Source organism: Amia ocellicauda, chromosome 1 (genome assembly GCF_036373705.1).
Source record: "Amia ocellicauda isolate fAmiCal2 chromosome 1, fAmiCal2.hap1, whole genome shotgun sequence".
In the NCBI taxonomy this organism is placed as follows: domain Eukaryota; kingdom Metazoa; phylum Chordata; class Actinopteri; order Amiiformes; family Amiidae; genus Amia; species Amia ocellicauda.
In genome coordinates, this window is record NC_089850.1 from 11,947,051 (window position 1) to 11,973,362 (window position 26,312).

General features: G+C 40.5%; 1 protein-coding gene across 2 annotated transcripts in view; it reads right to left on the bottom strand.

The window, feature by feature from the left end:
• Positions 1–813: 813 nt before the first annotated feature.
• LOC136765538 (rho guanine nucleotide exchange factor TIAM2) overlaps positions 814–26,312 on the bottom strand; it is a 76,543-nt gene continuing 51,044 nt past the window's right edge. For both annotated transcript variants that reach the window (XM_066719598.1, XM_066719607.1), the window contains exons 15-27: positions 22,196–22,299; positions 9,610–9,780; positions 9,106–9,174; positions 8,296–8,421; positions 7,353–7,461; positions 5,586–5,765; positions 4,768–4,886; positions 4,551–4,659; positions 4,143–4,201; positions 3,906–4,008; positions 3,446–3,533; positions 2,593–2,735; positions 814–2,123 (exon numbers count right to left, since the gene is read on the bottom strand). In XM_066719598.1, coding sequence (XP_066575695.1) covers positions 1,495–2,123; positions 2,593–2,735; positions 3,446–3,533; positions 3,906–4,008; positions 4,143–4,201; positions 4,551–4,659; positions 4,768–4,886; positions 5,586–5,765; positions 7,353–7,461; positions 8,296–8,421; positions 9,106–9,174; positions 9,610–9,780; positions 22,196–22,299 — 2,009 coding nt within the window. In that variant the 3' untranslated portion in view covers positions 814–1,494. The remainder of the gene's footprint in view (positions 2,124–2,592; positions 2,736–3,445; positions 3,534–3,905; positions 4,009–4,142; positions 4,202–4,550; positions 4,660–4,767; positions 4,887–5,585; positions 5,766–7,352; positions 7,462–8,295; positions 8,422–9,105; positions 9,175–9,609; positions 9,781–22,195; positions 22,300–26,312) is intronic.

Genomic DNA, 26,312 nt, shown 5'->3' on the forward strand with positions numbered 1-26,312 from the left:
GTAAGTGTGGGTGCCTCACTTTGATCTTACGTAACATGACACTGGCATGATTTTAACAGCCAGATTAATTAAAACAAATTACCATGCATCCTTTCTGAAGCTGCACCAAGTGAATACATGATCCATTTCATATCAACCTTTTGAAAATAGCGACCCGCATAAGGTTTAAGAAGTTCCCTTGCAACCAACTTCTTGGTTTGCCCCTTTTGGAAAATCATCCGAAGCATTAAAGGATGTGCAAAGCAAAGCAGTTTTCTCCAAGTTTAAAATAGCTTGATGTTTCTCACTTTAATGCAAATACTGTTTAGAGCATAAAAAATTGTTACCATGGTCTGATCTTTCATGCACATTAATCATTCTCTTATCAATGGAAAAGCCCTTGGGGAAGAATTGGGAATTAACTAAATATACAAGTCACTTTTTTTGAGTTTTTACCTCAATACATCAAATAATTTGAGTCACAGATTTAAGGCTTATGCAAAAGGTAACAATCACAAACATTTATGGGAAATTAGTCTTGTGGTTTTGAAGTGTGTGTTCAATACAAGTAGAACATGTTGTATTACCATTACTGGCTAAAACAAAACTAATGGCAATTCACTTTTCAACTTTGAATGGGTTCCTGTGGGAAATAAAAATATGTTGGGAACAAACAGAGGGATGATAAAGATCCCAAATTGAGGCGATTCAAGTTTAAAAGGTACAGTCTGCTTTAAAAAGGGGGTGGAATGTACAACTTCACGAAGCGCTTTCATATTGAAAATAAGTGAAGGAAGAGTATCTTTTAAAAAAGCAGAACCAGAGTGCAACAAATGTATTACTAGACACTGTATTTATTGCAAATTACAGTATTTCGTTTTCTCTTTACAAGGTCAAGTATGTGTAAAGCATACAAAATATATCCCCAAGTTTACAGTACAGTCATTGAGAAAATACAATATACAGTCTAAGTCTGAAAACAAACATTAAGTTTGGCCTCTGTGCCACGGACAACCTGAAAGCTTTATTTCTTGCCAATAGCTAACTGAAATGAGTGAAACCACTCTTGAAAGCAATGCCTCTGACCATTCACCTCTACATTGTCGGAGATTAAAAATAATACTCCTAGGTTTTAGATTTAATATAATTTACACCACAATGTTACATTATACAGTAAAGTCTCTTTATTGTTAAATTTTAATCCATGTAAAATCTTCAAACAAAAAAATCCACGCTTAGGCGAATTGCCTGGTTTTGTTTATTTTCCTATAAAAAGAAACAAAATAAAAACCTATTATCAATAAATAATAAAAAAATCCTGGATTTACAAGTAAAAATAAAACATACATTTAAAATATTTAGGCAAACTGTGTTCTTAGTGCACAAATACAGCAAGGCAGGGTCCCAGTAAATCGCATGTGCTTCCGCACATCGGACCCGCTCGTCTCATTGGAAAGGAGGGGATCTGGCCCGTCTTTAGCTTAAAGGTCGGTGAGAGTCCGGCCCTGCGCGGCTCTATAGGGTAGGGACGGCCGCAGTGTCTTTGCTGTCCGATGGCTCGTAAAAGCAGTCCTCATTGACGACCGACGCCAGGCTCTGCACGCTGAACTCGCGCTCCAGCAGGGCGTTGAGGTCTGCGGCCGGCCCGTCCGACTGGCTGTCCAGGGAGCGGTTGTGCTCCTTCATGGCTTTCAAAATCCCTTTTTTCCCTCTCAGGCTGTTGCCTTTCCGTTTAATGGGGCAGAAATGTGCCCTCACAAGCTTGGGTTGCTTCTCCGGCCCCTCCGGCTCCTCCCCCTCAGGCTGCACGCGGGGGGCCGCCTCGTCCGAGATCTTCAGCCTCTGGAACCGGGCCTCGATCATGTCGGAGGGGGACTCCCTCCTGGCTGTCTCGCAGAAGTCGTCGTCATCGCTCAGGATGTCCGACTCCTTGACACTGGCATGTTCCGACATGCCGCGCCGCCGGTCCGAGCGGGGGGCAGGTTTGGGCTCCACGGGGCCCTCGGTGGCGGGGCATCCGCTGCTCTGGGTGCCGCTGCTCAGGCTGCCCTCGTCCGAGTCGAGCTGGCCCCCCTTGGCCCCCTCGCTGCCTGCCGCTCCGTTGAGGGAGGGCTGCTTACATAACCAGGCGGCTCGGGAGGAACCTGCGATTACACAGATGTTTTAGTTGGCATGAAAAATAAATAAAATAGAAAGGGCTGGAAGCTGCAGCCCCTACCATCTGATCATGCATACGTTATATCAGTCCGCATTATTTCTGTTCAGATGAATACATGCTGTGCTTACAGATTCTTCCTACAACAATGTCTATTTCCCCCCAAATAAGGGGAAATTAAAAATGCACAAGGCTTTAATTTATTATTTTCTTAAATGAGCTTTCAGGATAAGAAGCTATAGTGGCAAGACTTATTTTTTGTGGAAAGACATTTTGTTTCTAATAAAAACTAAAATATATTTTGAGTATTAAAATGGAAGAAATTTCAATAAGATTTAAGCTTGTTAATTATAAACTGAGCAAGATGTAGTCTTTAAGAAATCCAATATACTGTAAATTAGTATTTGTGGGGCTTAGGTTTAAGCAGTTACTGGTGACGTCTTGTGCGGTTCTCTCACCAATTCTGGCTGATGTGGGCATTGTGCTCCTCAGCGGTGCGAGACGCTCTCTGCAGAGCCTCTCCAGGGGCAGGTTGCGCCTGACGTTCTCGCGGAGAATGGAGCGAATCACCTTGATGATGTTGGCCTTGCTTTCAGGAACACTGCGGCAAATGAAAACATTACCACCATTTATAAAACGAAACGGCGGTTTGAACAGCACAGATTGTAGACAAACCACAGAGGTTTATTTATTAGTTTAACGGAATTAAAATTGAGTATCGTGAAATATGATGGCTTGCAAAACCCTGCCTGAGCAGGTAGTTCAGTGATGGTCTCCTGCCCCAGCTCATACAGTCTATATAATAAACAAATGCATTGCACCATGGTTACATAAATGCATCATACACAGTTTTTCTAATTTTACAAGAGCAAAGGGGTTTAACAGTCCCTACTCAGTCATGCAATGAAATTAAATTGTGTTTGGTCATGTTATTGCAATTACAAGCACACACAGGAACAAGTCAGGGGTGTGTGCAAGAAAATTTAAGATTTTATAACTTGAGTTTTCTTGAAGCTTTTGTTCAAGAAACCAGTAGGTATGGTTCAGGATTTGCATCAGCTTACATATCTACTGCCTACATATTATCATTATCTGCTGCACGCATTAAAGAACAAAATAAAAACTGGCGATGAATCACAACATACAAACTAGTAGTCAGTCATGGTTTATTTATCGTAAGAAGCCACTTTGTACTACTTCCAAATAAAAAACATAATCTTTAGATTTATAATCTGTGATTCACGGGTATGGAAAAGCTACGATTTGGTTTAGGTCTCAAATTAATCTTGACAACCAAAAATCAGGCCATACCTGCTGCACAGCTGAAATACTGTTTCTGGTCTCCCTTCAATTTCAGATTTTGTGTGGATCAGTTCCCAGATGCAGTTAGTTTCTGTTCCTGCAAGTAGAAATACAAACGTTTTATCCATTTCAACTGCATTTAGATGCAAAAACAACCCAGTGAATGCCAGTATTGTGAATATAGTATCCTCTACCTGAAATGTAGGACAAATATAAGCAGGATTGTTTATTTTTATATTTCCTATCCACTCAGGCATCCAGAGCCCTGACCACTGCTCTCAAATCATATGAACTCAGCACTAAAGGTGTAAGTGCTGCGTTTGTCAATTTGTGTATCCATAGCTGTACACAAATGAAGTCATACAAACTGCTGTTGTATCATATTACAACAAATCAACACTAGTATTTGTACATTAAAGCAGGGAGACCGACTGCCCTGAAGACTGGAGCTAAAGCCCCACACACTGACCTGCGGAGTTGCCCAGGCGGACCTGCAGGGCTGACAGCGGGATGAGCCAGCGGAACTTAAAGGGATCCAGATCCCCATGGGAATAGGCCGAACGGGCATTGGTCTGCAGAGAGAGAGAGAGAAACCGCACACATTAGAAACCATGGATTCTGACCATTTCTTTGCAGATATCTAGGCATAAGTGCAAAGTTCAGGAAAGGAATAAAAATAAATAAAAAAATACACACGATGTCTTACCATCTTCTTTTTAAGTTTGTTGCTCTCTCGGTAGACTAGTATCACAGCTTTCTTGAAAACTAAGGAGGGAGGGAAAAGTTTAATCACAAAGTTGTAGATGCTCATTGTGTGTTCCTGAAGTAGTACATTATACATCTTAACCAGCGCATGTGCCAGAAAGACTTACACTTGAAAACAAAGAAGTAGTGCAAATGTTAAAACCGACCACACAAACTGATCTTATTCCTAGAAACCTTGGGATTAGATTACTGGAATAATACAAAATAAAGGCCAAGCTTTACATCAGGCCATTCCACTGCAATGTGTAATGCCTCTTGAAAAGATTTCCCATTGTGAGATGAGTAGAGGAATCGTTTGAGGGAAACGAGGCTGCTGGCAGCTGTCTCATTTCCCTGCTGGCACACTTACCAAACACAGTGAGCTCAGGGTCCTTTCTCATGCGGCCCAGAGACGGGAACGGATTGAGCCAGACGACAGAGGAATGCATGAGGAACTCTCCCATGGAAATCTCTGTGACCTTGGGACGAACCAAACAGAGTCTTTTAGCATGGTAGCAAATGTCAGGTAGTCTTCTCAATACAATTACCACGTACAAGCACACATTCCCAGATGTAAACATTCATACCTCTTTCTCTGTTCCACTTTGTTCTGCTACAAGCTGGTCAAACACAGTCCCATAGTCCTCATATATTTTCTGCATTTCATTGATGTGACTGGCAACCTTCTCCATGGCCTTCAGGGCTTCTGAAATCCGGCATGTAAAAAACTATTAATAAACACCACTGCCCCACATCCACACTCCTACTCTTCTACGATATCTCATGTTTAGAATGAACAGCTGTAGAACGCATCTTAAACCTGAACCTGGTTCACAGAGACAATGGAGCAGAACTGTATCAAGAAGTTATTACCGTTAATCCCATGAAAGGATAAATTAGTGGTTCAGAAGGGGTTCAGTGTAAAGCTAATTATTCTGCTATTAAATTAATACTGTTGTAGGAGGTCCTGGTCCTTGAGCTTTCATTCCAATTACTCTCCATTAACCTGGGATAATGTGCACAGATTGAATGTACGCAGGCGGATGACCTTGTCCTTTATACCCTTCTGGAAGACTAGTGTCTTGCAAACCTCAGACTGTGTCGCTACTGAGGGTTGGCACAGATTTCAGGTTCATCAGAAAGAAAGCGACAGCTGTGAAACTAAAGGTTGTATGAACAGCCTGGATGTGATGCAGTTTTCATACATGTGTGCAGGTCCATTACAGCTTGTCCCTTGTGAATGTTTAACACAGTAGATCTACACAGGATTGTGGCACTTCTCATTGTTGGTCTGTTTTACTCCTTGGCTCTTGTCCCAATTCTTCACACATTCTACAATGCTTTCCCAACCGGTACTGCATGGTGCAAAGAACAGTTCACAGTGAAAGTCTCCAGGGCCTCTTGCCTGTGAGGTGATAGTGCTCCTCGCTGTCTCCATCAGTCAGGGACACCAGCTCCCTCAGCAGCAGGGGGTATTTGAGGACCCTCTGCACCGGCTTGATCAGGTAAGACTCCAGGGTGGACGAGTGCTGCTTTGTGGGGTTCCTGGCATCCAGGAACTCTTTGAAGGCTCGGTCCGTTTTAGCTGACAATGGGGAGGAGAGGGATAATGTCAGTTACAGGCTTTTACACGGCCTAGAATACAATTACACAGGGGGGAAAATACATCGTTCATATAAGTACAACAGCAAGTTCAGAAGCTGGTGGCACAGAATGTGAATCACAGATCTAACAAAACAGAGTTCAAGACCACATTTGCCTAGCGGTTATGTGAAACAAGATGAATCACTTTGGCTGATGTATCTATCCATGACAACTAATCTTAAATCTTATAAAAGAAAGGAATTGATTGTACAATTATTGACTTAAATACTTTCATTTCCCCCTCTTCCTCAGGTCTTCCGATTTATAGTTTTACTTATTCCTACCATCTTTGCAGTTTATTGATCTGCCTTTACCAACATTAAAAACAGGCAAATCACATAAGTCAGTGGACTTTGGAGACAGCTTGCAGGTTAGAGTTTGGATTCCAGACCAAATCACTTTTTAGATCGCAGCTAACAAGCCTTTGACCATTCCTGCACCGAAACTATGATCTGTTCCATGACTAAAACCAACCCAGTGTCTGCAACATCCTTGAACGTCTAATGCCTTCTCACCACAGGGGGGCAGTGCAGTGCACTGCAATACAGTACAGTACAGATCGGCAGACTGCCCTCTCAGAGAAACACTTTGGTGAGAACACACAAGTCACCTGCAGACAACTTATTACAGTGAACCATGTGTTTTTTTGGCTTCTCATAACACTTCATGACCCGGACTGATTTGAATATATACAAAAGTAAATACACAACACTTGGCACCCAATACAGGGCTGTAGGAAAAAGGTAAAGACAGTAAACTAGCACCAAACACAAAATAGTGGAGTGCGAGTGGAATGTTAACTGAACAAGGAAGTAGCCCTGCTTCTCTCTCAGCACTATTATAACAAAATATACATAGAAAAGCAACGCAAGGGTAGACCCTGTTAGTGCAACACTGCAGTTGTTTGATGGGTAGCAACAGGCAGTCACACCGACAACTCGGCCTGCTATTTGCATTCGATTAACAAATAGAGAAATCAGAACACCGAACTGCTTGAAATCAGTTTGAATTATGTTGATCTTTAACACACGCCAAGACAATTATAGTGACTGTTAGACACCAACAATCTCATGCTCGGCCTGGCTTTGCTTCTCTTTCGTTGGAAATTGTAGTCTTGACCTCAGAATGGCAAGTACCAGGAATAGACGGAGGGGTTGAGGAAGGGGGAGAGCATCAGTGCTGCTCTCAGACCAAGAGGTTTCCTTAGTAACCAGGGAACCTCGAGAGCACAGCTCCTTCTAGCAAGGAAGCCCTGAGATTCGAGTGTGGTCTCTGCAGCCCTCAGCATAAACAAATCGTCTTTGCTTTGTTTGGATAACAAATTAATAATAAAAATAATTTAAGAACCGCTCTAAATGACAATGGCTGTAAACTTGAGACGTGTTGGACTACACTAATGTAGACATGCATTTTTAAAAACAAGAATAAAAAAAACGGTAACAATGTATTCCCACTGATCTAGTACTATGCCATCAAGTTGCACTGAATATTAGACTGTTCGATCAAGTAATGAAATTTCAGGCAGTACCTCTCTCCAGCACTTTCTGGACCTTGATGTGGTTCGCACAGAATCCACTGTAGAGTTTGAAATGGTCAGCGTAGTACAGGAAGGATCCTCCCAGGGAAAACAGGAGTTTCTGAAACAAATGTATAAAAGATATGGTCAATCTCAACTACACCTGTGATCAGATTTTGCTTTGGATTAGTCAATAAAGCTGCTTGTGACTGAGAATACTATTAAAAATTGCATTTCCATCAAGTATACAAGAAGTACATGTGTGCTAGTTTTCTTCATGTATACAGCATGTTTCACAGCTGATCACACATGTTCTGCATACGAATTACCAATTGCCATATAGACAAATATGATAGCTTTGCTATTGGATATTAGAACTGAAACCTCTTTGAAAACTATTCTTCAATCTTAAACTAACAGCTCATTGTTTCTATAAACCACAAACTAACAGATTACATCCATGGTAAAAAAAATAAAAATAAAACAAAAGCAGGATTGTGTTTGTGGAGTTCAGCACATCAGCAAAAAAGGGAGGAAAGTAGTACAGTACATTTCACCAGTTACTGAACTGTACCAGCAGCTACTTTGCATTCACTCTGTTTAAAGGGTGGGAAAGAGACATTTGCAGCTTCACTTGAATTGCAAGAGCATGCCATTGACTACCATATGGGCTGTAATACATTGTCACTATAATTAAAGCATTACTGCACCAAAATTAGGAAGTTGCCCAGCTGCTTCTAATAAGGCGATTTAAAAAAAAAAAAAAACATTGGATTCATTCCACCACCCCTCCATACCTGCAAACATGGCATGAAGCTCAGCTCTTATGACAGGGTGAAACCATGTATAGTTGGCCAACACAAGCTGTGCAAAATATATTGTTGCAGACTAAAAGCAAGTGAACATAAAAGGACCCTCCCTTAAAAGAAAAAAAAAAAAAAAAAGTGGGCCTCACCTTGAACTGCCCTGGGGTCTCCAGTGTGTTGAAATCCGGGGAGGATGCAATCCTCTCCTCCAGGGTCTGCAGGAAAACCTTCTGGAAATCCAGCATCTCGGGCAGACTGCCGAAGAGGGACTCCATCTGACGAAAGAACCACAAGAGTGATGAAGACACTAACACTTTTCACCTAAGATATTGTAAACATTAGGTCTGTGTGGGACTTTCAACGCTCTGCTGTCCTCATTACTGTACAATTGCCAGTTATCTCTCCATTGTGGCCAAGTTGGCAATCAGACACATTGATGCAGCCAGACACGCTAATACAATTGACCTGAGAAAGAGTAGGAAAAAGAGACATCAGCTGCCAAGTCTGGTGGCTTTTCTTTTTGTTGTTATTGTTTACATGGGGAATCTAGATCGTAAGCCGTAGTGCTTAACCGCCAACCTGGCAGAGCTCCCACACATAAACCCATGTGACCAGTGAGCCGGTAACAGAGGATGTCCCCACCAGCTCCTCCCACACTGCTGACATCACAAACACCAGTAGCTGATCCAGTTTGAGAGATCTTTGCCACTTCTGTTCCAGAGTGATCCGACAGAGCACTCTAGCAGAACAACGGAAGGGTTTTGCTTTCTGGAGCAAGGGAATAAAGTGACGTAAATGAACTCCCACGCACACGAGGAGGGCTACACTTCGTGCCGTTATAAGTCAATTAGGGCTAATTGACATCAAATCCTCTTCCTCCAGGGAGCTGACTGTACAGCACCAGTCAGTATCCCATCACTCCCACTGCATATGCCACCCTCAGTCTCCTCTCCGCTTACCTCGTCCTGTGTGAGGAAGGTCTCGTTCTGCAGGGGCTTCAGGTAGATCTCGAACAGGCAGGCGAGGTCCTGTGGACGAAGAAAGGGCACAAAGAAACAAAGTGAAAACAGGAAGCGCAATTAGCTCATTATCAGCGCACATGATCAGTAAAACTTGGGCGCTTGCCACTCTAATTGGATTTTAAAGAAAGAAAAAGAAAAGCCACTTGACTCTGCCAACAAGCATGGCTCTAAGAGGAAGCTTTTCTTAGACTCCAAACAACTTGCTTGTTTGTTTTTCTGACTAGACGTTCTCCAGTTCGATGGAATCAAAGTTGGTTTTCCATAAAATAGAGGTAGGACATCCACAAGGGGGTCCGGGTAGGGGACTTGTGGAGTTGCACTGGTGACTGTAAGATTTATATGTACAACTTGAATCCAAATGGCTTTTATTCATACTTTTGTACAGACTGTGACTACTACACTATAAAATGATTAAGTGTCAATTCAGTTTGCAAGACCTACCTTCACATAAGACTTCTCTGTGTCCACCAGCTCCTGGATGACCTTGCGCAGCCTCTCCGTGGCCGACATGTGCCTGGGACAGGGCCGCAGCTCAGCGTCCCTCTGTGCCTCCATCAGTCCCCCGGAGCGCTCCTGAAAGCTCTGGTACAGCGAGCACACCGTCTCCACACTCTGCACAGACAGCAGGCGAGGGGGAACAGGTTAGCTTTGAATGATCATCAAATGCAGCATTTTTGTTTTCAAAGTGCAGAGAAACCTTTTAAAATGGCAGTGACTCATGAATAAGAGTGATTAAGAGGTCACCCCAGCATTTGTGCGACTATGGTGAAGCACCTGCTGATGCCCATTCAAAAACGCAGGCCTTTTGTTTTACCCACTACCTCCATTGGCTTAATTCTCAATTGTACTTGACTATTGATTTTCAAGTATATTGCATTATATTTCTTCACCTCATTTACCATATTTCATTTTACCATTCAAATTACTGCATTATGCTACATCTTACTGGCACATGTTCTACAAGACTGGAGACATTTTTAATATCCCCTGTCCTCTCCACACCTTTTATATTTATTTTAGTTTTTTACAGCTGCCTGAAAGACCAGACTAACATTTGCTACTGGGGCTTTTGTCAAGAGAAGAACTCAAGAGCTTTCACAGGGAGGCAAAATAGGTTGTATACATATAAAAAAAATGAATAACTTTACACAAACCCTCACACACCATTTCTACATGCTGTTTGGTAGTCAATTTCATGTATTTCAGGGGACAATTTAACTCCAGAACTATTAAGAGCAATGGTTTGGTTGGAACCACACACAGTTTCTTCAGTTCCCCTTGAAAGGGAAAAAAACAGAAGAGTTCCCTGTTCTGAAAAGTAAACCATTTCTTGTTTCAGTCTTATTGTTAAACTGCTCAGTAAATGACCATCCCAGCATGGAAACCCTGCCGTATAGGGGAAGCTAATGGAGAACAAGAATTCATTACACAGCCAAACGTTATTTAGTGCAGCTCCTGTCCGACTTTCTGATAGAAGTGAGCTGCTAAACAGTACATTACATACAAGGGCAGCACTGTAATGGATAGACTGCTGTAGTTTAACTGTGCTTTTGGTGGGTGGAGATGTCATAAAACACAAGTACACATGTAAACACACATGCTTAGAAGCTAGGTAGACAAACAATTTAAATGGTACATACACATTTAACAGCTGTGCCTCACTCAAGAGGTGTTTGAAGACTGTCAACCCCTATGTAAACATAAAATTACACTACGTAAACATAAAAACTGCATTACAATATAAGTACCTGAAGATCAGCAAGGGAAAGAGCACGCACTAAAGGCTAGTTAAATAACTCTGTGATTGCCTGCACAAACCGCTCTCTAGACATATACATTTATTTCCTAATGTAATGCCTGTTAAATTTGCCCAGCACAGATGGGACCACCCACTAACGCGGTGGTTTCCAGTAGCTCCTAATGATCATTAATTAGAAGCAGCTTATGGGGTCATATCAGGCATGGCTCCAGCTTCAGACGTTTCTATGTTAGGTTAGGTTAGACTCCAGAAGATCCCAGCAGTAGGAATGAATGGTAACTAAAATTACACATTACCTAGCTTTTAAATAATCTTCCTGGAATGGATACATATATTTATCCATAGAACATTATCTGGCCATCTCTGGCCTATTAATGCATTTATAATAGGAGTGGGTCAGGCTGTCCCTAGCCTAACTTGTTAAATACAAAGAATACAGTTTCAAGTAACTTCACTGGAATGGATGGGAAGTTCCAGTATTTGACTGCCTAGTAAAGCTAGAATATATATTTTCAGTTTTATAAGTTAGTGCATTCTCATTCAGATCAACCCATTCAACACACAGCTTCCCCAGTCTTTGTTTTTGCCTACTTCCCTTGTAATAAAAGTGAACACAATATAAACACCAAAATAATGATCATTGACTTTGGCTGAAAAGGTCATGATGCTTACAATGTGCCATTGATTTTCCTGCTTTGCTACCATCCACCATTTTCTTTGCCATTTCTGTTCATCTTTGCCTGTTGTCTACAGTAGATAATGTAGCAAGTCAGTAGGGGGTAAAACTGATCTGCTAAGCCAATTTGCCTTACTAACAGACCTAAGTAATGATACACTTATCTTGCGGTAAATATAGGGATCTTAAACCGATTTAAATTTTTTAAATCATGCCCCTCCACCCCATCACTACAGTCTGTCTAAATCCCAAATCGGAGGAAGCATGGATTTGCCATCACACATGCCAGCTGTTAAAGGAAGAAACTGTAGTTTGACTTTCATGAATTACTTTAAAAGACGTATTACCATACAGATGAGATGAAACAATAGGAATTACAACAATGACACAGCTCAGATGACACCCCACCTAGCCCTCAGATTCCTGCAATTAAGGTCACAACGTTGCCCAGAAGTGGAAATTAAAATACCAAAACAAACAAGACCATAAAGTCACGAGCCATTTGCACCCTGCAGATGAGGAAGCTAAACTGGTTAAGCCAAAGAAACAAACAGCAGTCATAGCAGCAGCAGCAGGGAAATTAAACGTGATGGGAAATTGATTAGACAGTGCACATTGTGTTTCTTGTCTTATGGTAATATTATAGTCCCTGATGGAGCTGGTTTCTGCAAGTTTAAAGCAGCAGGAGTCATCCTTTTTTCCACCACCCTTACAGAGACCACTCAGCACTTTAAGAAAACTGAAGAACATGCTGCTAAAGCCCACTCTCTGCCAAAAACAAAAATCCATCCCCTGACAGTCAAACACAAACAGAAGTCCTGGTCGCATTCATAAACATTAGCAGCATTGAGTCCAAGACTCCAGCCAGGGGATGAACAGACCAATAGGACACCAGTTGTTTGCGAGTCTGAGGAGCACCTCTCTCAGCTCATGGCTCCACACAGAGCACACACTCACCATGGCCAGCGCTCTGTAGATGGCCCCACAGGCCGACGCCAGCCACCTCCTGGTGCTACAAGTCAAGGAGCCGCACTTCCTCTGGGGTTGGCTTTTTCTCTGGGCTGGCATTGCAGGGGACAAATCGTCAGACACCTTCTCGTGCTGGAAATGCACCATGGCGGACAATCTCTAGTCAGCAGCATCCCCCCGCCACCTTGTAGGTGACCCGACACTACAAACCCTGCCTTATCCTAGGGAAATACACAGAAAAGTGCAAAACCTAGAAAGCTCCACTCCAAAGCAAGCTACTCATTCAGGAATAGGGGAAGCGTCCGAAAAGACACCACACATTGATTGTGCATCATTCTGTAGCCGTAAGCATTTTGTTGAAACTGCTGATTTGTAAATTCTGCATGCAAAAAAAGAGAGAATCTACCTCCCTGGACTTTTTCTCAAACACAACCTGCAAATGAGTGTAATTGCTCTTCTGTGGCACACAAGAAACAGGGGATTATACTACTAATATAAATACTATCATGGAGCTGCTTCTGCCAAGTCATCACAGCAGTGGAGTGCGCTTGCAGGTTTTGGTGTGCAGCCAAATTAAAGTTAGGAGGGGTTTTTGAATACATCATAGAACAGTGCAGGACTGGTCATGGGCTAATTGCGCCAATGTGTGCAGAGACATTTTAGAATTGTCACCATATAGCCACAGCAGCAGGGGGCAGAAGAAGCTCTAAAGAGCGATTATACACAATGAGCCTCTCGCCATGAGGTCACATTTTGATTTAGGTGGGCCGGTGAGTCCTGGGGCATATGTTAGTCCTGTAAGATTAATCCGTTAATGGAATACAAGAAATTGCAATGCATTTGGCTGATGCCCTATAAAATCCCATCCTCATTTCCACTGTTCAGTTTAGTCGACACCCTTACCCAGGTGATTTACAATTCTTACAATACATCACATTATTCTTTACATACAATTACCTATTGATACAATCTAGGTACAGTGCCTTGCTCAAGGGGACAGCAGCTATGTTCCCACCTGGGACTGAACCCACAACCCTCCACTCAGGAGTCCAGAGCCCTGACTGCTACACACACTGCCGCCCATACAGCTCTGGAAAAAAATTAAGAGACCACTGCAAATTTTTCTTCATACCGCATCTCTACATGTATGGCAGCCATTCCATTCCATTCATGTTTTTATTTGGAATTTGGCAGAAATGTTGTCAGTAGTTTATAGACTAAAACAAAAAAAATCATTTTACCCAAAGACATACCTATAAATAGTAAAACCAGAGAAACTGATCATTTTGCAGTGGTCTCTTAATTTTTTCCAGAGCTGTACATGTAATATAAATGGTGCGCACACACTCATTGGATGAATGATTCAGAGCCAAGAATCAGATCTTCCCAATTAAAACTTTGAGGCAAGCATCCTCATATGAGTTACCAGCAACACAATCTACTCTCCTGCCTGGAAGCAACTGAATGATAGTTTAGACCTTTAGAATTCTTAAATAATTTCAAATTGAACTCAACATAGCAATAAAGCAAACAAAGTATACATTAATACCATTCATAACAATTTTAAATATAGATTATGAAATAAAGCATAGGGGATACATTACAATTTTGCACAAATTCAGACACGCAACACGCACACATTTAGTTTAGAGTTCCTGACAAAATACCAAATTCATCTGGGATGAATTACATTCAAGTGATGTAACATTTTTGCATAAGCAAATCACCCCACAGTTATCAGTCTCCCCTCGCATTCCCTATCATAATATGAAACTGCTGACTCGTGGCCACAGACAAACGGTGTCTGGACACTAATGGGAGGAGGGATATCTCCCCTGCCAGGACACTCAGCCACCCAGATTAATCCATATCCCCTTTGTTCTGCACGTGTAGTCAGTCTTGTACAGGGCTTATTTATAAGACTAATATAATGCATGATATTCATCATTAAACACATTGTTTCTAGAATTTAAACATCTGTGTTTCTATTCAAATTGTTCAATTAAAATCTCAAACGGCTTTTTAAATAATGAACAGCCATCATTCATTATGCAGATACTCGTAATTTCAGTTTCAGAGCAGAAAAAAACAAATTACATAAGGGAATATTGACAGAAGAAAGAGTACTTAAGAACATTTCAGTGAAACAAAAAACAAACTTGTCTTAAGTCTGTGGAAAAGCTTTTTATAATGAAGGAGCACAACTGCTGGAAAAGGATACCCGATTAAAGAGAATGACACCAGCATAAGACATCCCAGTAAAAAGTATCAAATAAGGAAATTCTTAAAACATTTCTGGCAGCGTGAAATAAGCATTTATGTAGTCTAAATGTCTCCGACGACATACAAACCACTTTCTTCACTTACAATGAATGCTTTCTTCTTTTGTTCTTTCAACCAAGTTCTTCACTCAAAATATCTGGGAAGTTCTTGTCAGTTTAGATCTTCTCTATCATATACACCCGAGACTGTGAAGTCAACTCTCAGTCTCGCTGAAATCACTCTGGTTAGTTTTATTCTCTCCCTTTCTTATGACCCTACTTCCTTCATTTGACTAGTTCACTTGTCATTTGCAGCAGACTACGAGACCTTGCCTTCATTGGAATTGGAATTGGAATCTATGTTGTAAGTCGCCCTGGATATAAAGTCTGCCAAGAAATTAAAAAAATAAAATAAAATAAAATTGTTCTTGAAAATTATTTAGTTTAGGTGTCCCTTCAAAGTAATCATAAGATATTCTGCTGCAAGAAGATTTTCCTACATATGTTCACCCACACACAATCAAATTTCAACATTCAGAATTAATAGTCCCTTAGTGCAAGTTAACACCTGCTTAAAGACAGCATTACTAATGCAGAAGAACAACACAACGACAATTAGACTAAAATGTAAAAAAAATGCCACATACCAAGAGAGTGGTTTCAGATGATTTCCTGCAAGCCATACAGGAGGCAATGTGTTCACGCAAACAAGCTAGTTTGTCCTTTAAGGAAATTTTCAGAGACAAGAAAGTAAAATGCAAGAAAAATGGTTTGTCCTCCATTTCTTCCGGCCAGAACCAGCACATGGTCAGAATGGACTGCACAGCTTCCGCGGGGGAATGGTTTCTCACAAACAATTCAATCAGAGTAGACAGGTACACACAAGGCCTGGTGTTTTGCGCCGTCTTCGCTGCCATTAATCCAAATTAAATCACATGAACGGCAGGTTTGCAGCCTCTATATAGGAGTAAATACTTTGGACAGACGTAATGTAAGCCTGGATTATTGGCCAGCTCCAAGCCATATGTTGACTGAGGGACTTCAGTCTTACTTCCATGAAGGTTCTGAATGGCTCTGAATATAACCCCACTTTGGCCCGATTTTACCAACACACTTGAAGTCAAAAGAAGATATTTAAATGAAACCATTACAGTATTTTACATGCTGAGGAATGGGGACGTGCATTGGAAATACACCAAGCTTAGTTTGGCTTTCCAAAGCCACAGCATTACAGGAGATTTACAGATAAGAACGCCATTCCTCTCCGCCCACAATTCCATCTTTGGGATCTTTTCTGTCATTCTAAATGCATTCATGTAGGTTGTAGCCAAATCAGTATGCTATAAAATTTGAAAGATTTTAAACTAAAGTTTTCACCTATTAAAATCAACAAGGCACTGCTATGATACTGAAAACATTTTTTAAGAGCATTAATAAAACTACATTAACAATGATATGACATTTAGAAAAGGTTAATTACAATACAATGTACTCATGTGGGTACAGACACCACCTGTGGCTACACCATGCAGTAAACTAAATGGAAACTACAGCTCCCATGATTCCTAGAGGGGCCTTTCTGATTAAACGTCTCAGTGGTGGGGTCACAGATCTTGCCTGCTAGGAAGTGGCTCAGCAAGTCAACTCAAACACCAGCACTCAATGGGGGGCAGTTTTTGGTTTCCCAAGAGGGCAGAGATGAACAGAGAAACATGATCTCTGGTCTGTGTGGTGTTCTTCAGAACAACATGAATGTTATTGGTTGTTTTATATGCTGGTATATAATCTTTTGATGAAGCATCTGCCAAGAAAATTTGATTTAGTTAATTTAGTCTTCTCAAACATATTTTGACACTTTGAAGTGTGCCTTTTCCGAGCTGTTTGTAAAGGAAACGGAGGGGAAAAAATAGCTGCTGTTGCAACATTTCAGGAGAGCCGTCCGGACAGAATCAGCAGCACTTCTTGGAAATGCGATACAGGCCAATGTGACGAAACTGTGGGTTTAATTAATGTAATGTACTTCGGGAAGGGACTGGTCTCAACCAGATACTAAATCTAAGATCACCCTTTGAGTGAGCTAACACACTAGATTTTGTCAAATTATTATGCAAGGACGGGACAGCCTTCAAGTGGCATTTATTCCTTTGGTAGCGAACCCAACTGGCAATTTTACATGTTTTCATAAGGCAAGTGTGATCAGTTGTCAGTACTGTTAGAGCCGACTTCCTCTTCAACGATCTTGAATTAGACCGAAGGAGAAAAATCACACATTTCAACACCCCAAGAAGCCAAGACCATAAATCTGTGCACTAGAATGTGTATCATACTGAAACCAAAAAAGGAAGGGTTTAAATTGAGTGGAAGACCGACTGCTCCATTCAGTTAAGAGCGATGAAATTGAACCTATTTTAGGGCAGACAAAGTCTAAACCTATCTGACTGAACGCTGAAAACTGATCCGGGAAATCTAGGTCTTCCTTGGCAGATGCAAATCCAAGACAAGAGTGTTATTGCTCAGATCCTGTAAATCTAACACTCTAATCCTTTATAAGATGTCATAAACACAGCACTTAGATCCAGACGACCAAGCAACTAAGCCACCACATAGGAATATTTATACTTGTTGCAAATTAATTCTAGCTTAGTCTGCCATAGATAATTTGCCCTCTGCATAAACTTAAGTGGAACTGACATTTGAGTTAATTACCTTCTAACAAACAATTATTCCTGGTATGCAAGAAAATGCAAGTTCCTCTGAGCGATTGCAAGATTTTGGCTGGCATTGAGGACCCTTAGACTTCAATCTGAATATAATCAGATTTAAATTACAAAATCAAAAAGTAACACCTCTGGAGTGCCAAACTAAGCTTTTTGAATTTCATTTTATGTCTCGGGTTCCCTGCATGTAAAATATTGTTCCACTTTCATTTGAACCTCTGTATTGACCGCAAGTCTGTTCATTAAACTATCCAAAGTGTGGCTGCATCCCGCCCCCCCCCCAAAAAAAAAGACTTATCTATTCCTATGACATCATCACATGCGATTATTTTTCCCCGCAATGCCCGCTTCAGTATTCAGATGCTCGGGGTGCTCAGATGGTGTTCTGTCTCAGCATTTCGCATCGTCAGCATGAAATCTCTAATTAAGCCCTGCCAGCAGCAGAAGCAGCAGCATGTAATTCCACCATCTGGGACTGAGGGAGATACCGGGGGCTAACAAGGGAAGTGGCAATATAGGCATCACAGATAAAAACAAGGTTTGAGATTAATACCACCTCCCAGAAAAGAAATTAACCACAACCTAAAGTCTTGCCATGGTTTCTTATTAGCTCAGATCCCCAGAGCATCAGTCCTCTTGTTTGTCCAAAGATTTTTCTACCAAGTGTTAGCAGACTTTCTAGAAGACACTTTTGGTTCTAGAACGCTCTCCTGCTCTCATTTCTCATAACTCAAACACCTTAATTATGCAAGAGTTAGGCTTGGGAATCAAATGCAGGTTGATTTATACATTGGAAAAACTATTCAAATAATTTATAAAGACAATATTTACATGAGTGATCCATAAGTATCAAGATGAGACCTGCAAACCACATCTCAATTTGCCATGTCCTCAACTTAATCAAATGCACTGGTTTTTCCATCATCTAAACTTTCTTCCTTGAATTAAGGCAAACGGGTATTGTGTTAATGCATGTCCCAAAATCTGGATCCGTAAAGCAAATGTGCTTTAATCACATACACAGTAAGCACGGATTTGCATTTGTGTTTTGTAGAAATATTCCAGGATCAAAACAGTAGATAAACAGTACCTCAACAACAGTGCTAGACACATTGTTGGCATAAACAGATGTGTTCATCCTTGCACTGTTTATCTACTAAGGGAACATGTTTTTAAAAAGGCAGCAAATTTAAAATAAACCTCAAGTACGTCCTTAAATGTAATGTGTGTAAACCTGGTACCCACTTTTGTTTAGGGAGAGCTGCACTTAATATCTACTTAATAAAGTACAACACAATAACAAATAAGATTGGCCACATAAAGGTCAAACTACAATATTCATGAATTATGAATTCCTGTATTCTGTACTTATCAGTAATACTGCAGTTCCATACAGCTAGTGATGGACTAAGATAGATATATATATATATATATTATATACACACACACACACACACACACACACACACACACACACCTCAAAAAAAGAAAGAAAAAAGCTTCCAATTCCCATTCAAGCAACTAGCATGGTCAATGAATTAAAACTGCATGATTTCTGGGTTAACCTAGTTTATACAGAACAATTTCTGTACATCTCATGCAGTTTAATATTTAGTTCTTGACTCGCACGTGCATTTAACACCCAACAGAAATTGTTAACTTCACTTACAAATTACCGTTAATTGCAACCAAATCTAGGCAACAGGTTTTCCAAAATGTTAAACCTTGATTTGATTTCCCTACCAAGCACAATTCGGTACCTGCCATCACTGGACAAAAACATACAAACTCATACTTACATATTAGGTGAATAGTCAGAAATCAGAGCATTGCCCCCAAAAAACAGTTACACCTGTATGCTACACAACTGAGATGATGCATCTATTTAATCATGTAACGGGTAAATCTTCAGCCGAGGTTGTGAATCAAAGCCGATCTGAAAGACCGTCGGACAACAACAACAAAAATCTGTATCTAGATAATTTTGGAGACTTTTGCTTCCTGCATCACAAATTAAATTGGGCACGGCTCTCGCTTTTAACTTTTGCGATAATGGAAGTGACACCTCAACCGTCACCACCGTCTCCGATGTGGAAATGTATTCTGATCGGACTAACTCCTCTCAGCCTCAAACACCTCCAGCACACAGTGTGGTCTGACCGATTCTCCCACTTGAAACGCAGAGCAGGATTTACTTAATTGCACTGTCCCTGTGTTCCTTGCAGTCACTGTGACAGCAGCTGCCATGGCCTCCAATGTGCCTTGACAGTAATAAGCAATCTCAACAGTAACAAAGAAGTAATGAGGCATTAAATTATACAGTGTTGCAGACACTGCATCAGTCCCCAGAACCAGTTCACAGCTGCCTCACTGCCACCACGCCTGGAGAAGAGCCCAGTTTTGTGCCCTTAGTTGGGCTGCGTCCAGCACTAGGCACGTTTAAACAGGTGGGCAAGGAACCAACTCTGGGATTACTGGCCTTCAACACTTCAGCAGTGCAATGGCTCATTCGTGCGGCCGAAGACAGAACAAATCAAGGAAGGCATTCATTACCAAGGTTCCCCATGTGCGCCCACTTGACACAAACAGACTTTCTTTACTGGATGTTTTTTGTTGGTGGTGATGCTTTTTAAAGTTCATAATGACTGGCGGTGCAATGTTTTCTCAAAAGGCCCTGATTTACTGCGAGTTAACCAGCAGGTTACAACAGGCTAAGGATCAGTACGTGGGGCAGTAAGGGATTGGGGCTGACAGAACATTCCTGTTGTACTGTGGAATTACAGTACCACATTAGCTACACAGGTGTGAAGTGGGTCGTGTGTACATCCGTGTCCTGGGCTCACAGGCATTAATTAACTAGCAGGTGATCACATTAGTGCTAGGGGAAGAGGCAAGCAAAAAAAAAACACTTTGAAGCTGCGATATATAAAAAATAAGTTTGGTGCAGCTAGAGGGGAAATGTAAAACTTTCCATGGACAGTATAACATAAAAAATTACTATGCCTCAAAGCATGATGGGTATACAGCAAAGGACCTATGCAACATCCTTAAACATCTGTAGATAAGGCCAAATTCCAGAGTTTTCTGTGAATTTTCATTACAAGCCCCTCTCAAGTGCAGCTCTCATTTAAAATATGACTTCTATCAATCACACACAATGTAGACTGAATAAATAAGGGTTTGTGTTCATGTATGCATAACACATGGATACATATTCAAAGCAACATGGATTCAAACATAGGATTAGAATCAAAATGTACAATTTATAGGGACACTTCCAGGCTAGATTTAAGAGTAAAAAAAAAAGCATACACCAAAAAATAAGTATACATAATACTACGGTTAGAACTAAAACCCTTTAATACTTTGGGTACATTAGAGAAAGCATAAGGTATCAACACACACAAAATAATTGAATTACTTAATTAGCATCATCTTACCTATACAGCCTTGAAGTAAGCCAGTTAAATTCCTTACTTTGAAATGTAAAATTGACAGTACTAAAGTGTTTTTTTTGTATTTTTGATTTAAATGTTATACACACTAAACTTCCTTAGAGCAAGACACACCCGACACTTTTTACTATGGATGACAAGAGAGAGAGTTCCTTGTTGAACTTAAGTTCTTACACCTGGTGGCAAAGTGACTTCTTGAGTAGCCAGTCACTGAGAAGGAATTCCCCACATTGCCATGCTGGTTAATTAATCAATCAAGTCTCCAGAGCAGGCTCACCTGAAAGTCCTACAGCTTGTCTTATGTTCAGGCGAGAGAATTCACCAATAATTTAGTCAACCATTGACCGTTTGTTTGCCATCTCTCAAAAAATGGGTGGTAAATGTAACCCGACGCTCACATTCATGTTTTTCTTCCAACTGAGGTCTCAAGACTAATTATTTACTTAATTAACAGTAGACAAAATTGATTTTCTTTCTTAAACAGGTGTAGAATTCAATTTGCCTATAAAATTGTATGACTCATAATGTATTTTTGTTTGTTTATTTGTTTTTGAATTATTTAATTGTTGGTGTTTCAGACAATTAGAAATGTTTACGGTCTGAAACAGAAAATTAGTCCAATTAAAGGTTTAACAAAGCATTTAAAAGAAAATACAGGGAACCCATGGATGATGGGTTAGGGAAATAAAGCTTTTTCTCTGGTCTTTTCCACCTTGCTATTACCACCTCATAATGGTTTAGTATTCTGGGAGGGCACAGCGCAGACTGCTATTCACAATAGCTAATTCACACTTGCACAGCTCATTGGACACAGATTCACAGTGTAACACATCTAGAAATGTTCCTTGAATGTTTCTTCATCTTGGCCAAGGCAGAGACCAAATCAAAACTTGGACCTATTCACGCGTTGCAACATGAGAAACCTGTAGCCAATCACATTTTTTATTTATAAGCAGTATAAAGTGGCTTCTGGCACTAAATTAAAGCACAAATCGTTTGAGGCTGGCAATTCGCAGTTCACTGGGGAAGAGGATAGGTTTTGATTTGGTCTAGGCCTAAGGGTGTTGTGGGGTAATATCTCTTTCGATGCTCCCGTTTAAAAGCTCCACAGAAATGGGTTTGTTTACTACAGCGACTTATTTCTGCTCGATTCACAGGCAGACGTTTATGTGAATGCCCCCCTCCCTCACCTTTCGCTGATGCTCCATCTTCTCTCCGGGCTGGGACTGCAGCCCAGCGTCATCAGTGGCGGTTCCTAGGGGTGTGCCGGGAACATCAGGGACATTGGAAACGTCTGGAGAAACAAGTGGAGAAATATGGCAAACCATCTGGAACCCCAATACAGATTTTGTAATATTTCGATTGAATAACGCACTGTGCAAAGCAAGAATACACATTTGTACTTTGAAACAAGCAGACAAATGCCAACACCAAAAACCATGTATAAATAATAAGAGGAAAGACTCTACACCTGACACTATCGATAAGGAGTACAGTCTTGATTTCACGCTTCCAAGGTTATTCTGAAACTGAAAAATATATAATCATCTTCATCATCATTAGAGGAAAAGTGGAATCGTGATTTTAAATGCTCATTCCTTTGATCTTTAAGAGAGGAAGACAACGTTCCTCCCAAAAATTCCTCGGAGTTGAATCATTACTTTTTTAAACAAATTAGGAAAGGAATACTGAGTGCATCTGATGAAAACAGCCCCTTGATTACTTAAACATGTAAACCATTAAATGGTTTTCCTACCAATCACAAATTTAATCACCTCAATCAGTCACCACTCTACTGACTCGGAAACCCCAGTGAAGAGATTTCAGCCATCACCTAGACCCCCCCCCCAGTCTGCAGGGAAACATCTACACACAAATTAGTGCAGCGTCTGCAGTTACTAATCCAGAGGAAACTATTGTATTCCATTGCAAAACTGCAATCCTGATTTCTGACATAACAATAAATTGCTTGTCTGAAAGGGCATTTATAAGTTAGATAATGATAAACTACATTACAAATTAAAGGTTTGCTAACATATCCTGGATTGTGAAAACACACTGATATATAAGTTTACTGAGAGCATTACATGTTCCCGTCATCATCAATGTAAAGAAAATGGCATCACAAATACTGATCTCAATCATTCCTTCCTGTGACAAGTTTGGTTCTTCAAGAGATAAGACTGAGCGATTCCTAAAATACAGGTTCTTCACACCTTTAACTTCTCGAACAGTTTTTTTTCTTCTTCCAAATTCCATTCTTCTAATAAAGGAATAACCAAATAATATAAAATAGTTTCTATAAAGAATGCTTTTCTTTTTTAATGTATAACCAGGAGCAAAATAATAAATGGGCACTTTCACTGTTGATGTTCTTTGAAAACATCTGTGTGGAGACGAAACAAGATTTCCATTTTGAAATGCATGACTGTATATTATTCAGAATAAGAAAGGGGGAATAAAAAGCAGTCTTAAATAGAATGCATGTTTAAAATCGATCAAATTATACGTGTACATATAGTCTACACAAGCATTCCACTCGTTTCAGTCTCTTCTCTGAATTGTAGATTCAGACTACAGAGAAATGACATTCATTTTCTATAAATATCTAGATCGTTTTTGTCCTTCCCCCCCAAGGTATTTTTAGCAAAAGTCCACAATGGATTGACTTCGTAAGTCGCTTAATACATATTAGTGTCCATGTTGGCAGTCATTTAATTATCCACAAATGGATATGAAGGTGGTCTCCTCTGTTGGCAGATATTTCTAAAACACTGCAGCAGTTAGGTTGTATCATCATTGCCCCCAGCAGGCAAAATGGAAGAAGTGCAGCCATTGTTTTTCTTTTTTCCCCTCAAACCTATTTCATGGGACAGTGGGCAGTCAGAGACATCTCAGGTATGCATCTCTAATAAAGACTTGTGTCACTTTTGAAATGCTTGTTACTAAGGGTCCATTGTATGCCTAGATGGTCTTTGTAAGCTTACAGATTTCTTGTTGCTTTTTGCAGATGTATGCTCTGGAGGAACATTCTAGAAACGACTCCTTTAGACCACAGAAACCTAAACCTCACAAGCATTGTCCGCTCAAACCAGATATACTGTGTCAGAGGGGCAGAAGTAGGTACCTGCTATGATACTGGTGCTGATGGCGGCTAGGTCTGTTTAGTGCGAGTGTGGATGTTATTATAGGTTACTCCTACTTTCCTCCTTTAAAAAGCCTACAAAACGCTTAATCCCAGCCTCCAAACTCCTGAGTGTTGCCTTGCATTACTACAGCTCTTCCACTTTAATAAAAACTGTTGAGAGGTCCTCAGAATGATGTACCCACCAACACTTAAGAATGTATTTAAAATGTACAGTGTCAGTATGTTTTTACCACAAACTTCCTGTGCATCTGTGGACTGCATAGATAGTACCTGTATTTATCATCTTAATGCTGAAAATGCAAATGTTTTTGCCAGTAATCAGTCCTATGTAATACCCTTTTGGTTGCTAGTGGTCATATTCATGGAAGAGACGCAAGCTATTAAAAACAAAACAAAACTATAAAACCCCTTTCTGTGCATAATTTTGTGACCGCTTTCAATCTCCAGCTGCACCAATTCGTGTTTTACTGCACATCTGTACATGTGTAGCGTGTCGTGTCATTTTAGAGCAGAATTGCCTGTTTATGAAGATCCCTTCAAAACAGACCCATTAAAAATTATTTCTATCAATCACACACAATGTAGGCATCCAAAAGTTGACCTTCATGTATATTCACAGCCAATTTCCTGATTTTTCTTTCCAAATTGGAAAAAGAAGTCTAAAGCCCACCTCACTCAGACTTAGAAATGTAAAAGTAGAATGGACTTACCTTAGCCAAGATATGCGTATAGTAACCTTATTTTATATACGTAAATTTTATATCCATCAAATATAGGCAGCGCCCACAGCCTAGTACAGTAGACACCGTCCACACTGTCGGTATGAACCTTACACTATAACCCTGACAATGCTGCCATTCAGCGGCTTCTAATGCCAGACTGATTCCAATGCCGGTGCCATAGCAGAGCGCTTCCACAATAGAGGAGGAAACAAACACTGTCTGTTGTTAGCAGGAGATAAACGACAGGCTGAACCAGTCACCACCTCATCAGAGACCCAAACCAAATGGAGATAATTTCACTTTTTTTTTTCTACCGTTTTCTTTATTTTAAAGGAAGTGGGAGGAGATCACAGTACAGTTTGGGTAAGCTACACAAATTTCGCTCAAGTCATCATTTAAAGAGCAACTGCAGGACAATGCACCATATGTCCGTAACGGACAGATACCATGTAACCACAATGTTAAACAACAGTACATCTCGGGTGTTTTTTGTTGTTATTGTTTTCCCCAATGAAAACTGCTGCATATTTGGGATTTCACGAAACCTCTGAACTGGCTCTTTTGTGCCTCTGACAATTCAAGAAGTGACCTGGTTACATTTTGTCAGAAGACACACAAACCTCATATAAATGGAAAACATTGATTTAATAATGTTGTCCATTATCATTAACCACAAATACCTTGCTTTCCTTAAAGTAAACAGCCGCAAGACTTCTCTCATGAGCCAACAGTACCGATAATCCAGTCAAGGGAAGACAGAAGTGAGCAGATGAAAATCATACATTTTATGTCCAACTTCTGTGCTTACAATATGCACACAAACACACAATCCTTCCCAAGTGTTAGTTCCACTGCTATAATTTGACACTTTTTAATGTTTCTGTGACGAAGACAGTGTTACTAGAAGCCAAAACCCACTGTGTCTGATAAACTAATTTGCATGCTTTCTCCGAACACATCTTGTTTTGATAAAAACCCTAAAAATACCCATTACACTTCTGTACCTTGATTGTAATTGCACGAGGCTACACAAATATATACTGTTATGATGATGATTAAACACAGTTTAAATATATGGGGTAAATAGATCTAAGGGTGTGGTGGACAGCTAATAGGACTATAGGCCACAGTTTGGCAGTTACAAATCTTTTTCCAGCTTTGCAATGGTTTTCAACTGAGAAGTTACATAAGTCATGAAATCACACATGCACACATGCTCCTCGACTGATTGCAGGGAGATTGCGAGAGGATTTGACAGAGAATTCAAATTCCTCAAAATACCCAGAGGACTACCAGTTCAACCATAAAACGAGGTTCTGTAATTGATTAAAAAGCAACTGAAGTGTGTGGGAAGAGACCAACAGCCTCATCATTCATTTCAATCAGAACAATTTTAACAGATGTCAATATTCATCCTCGGACTGTACAACTATGTGC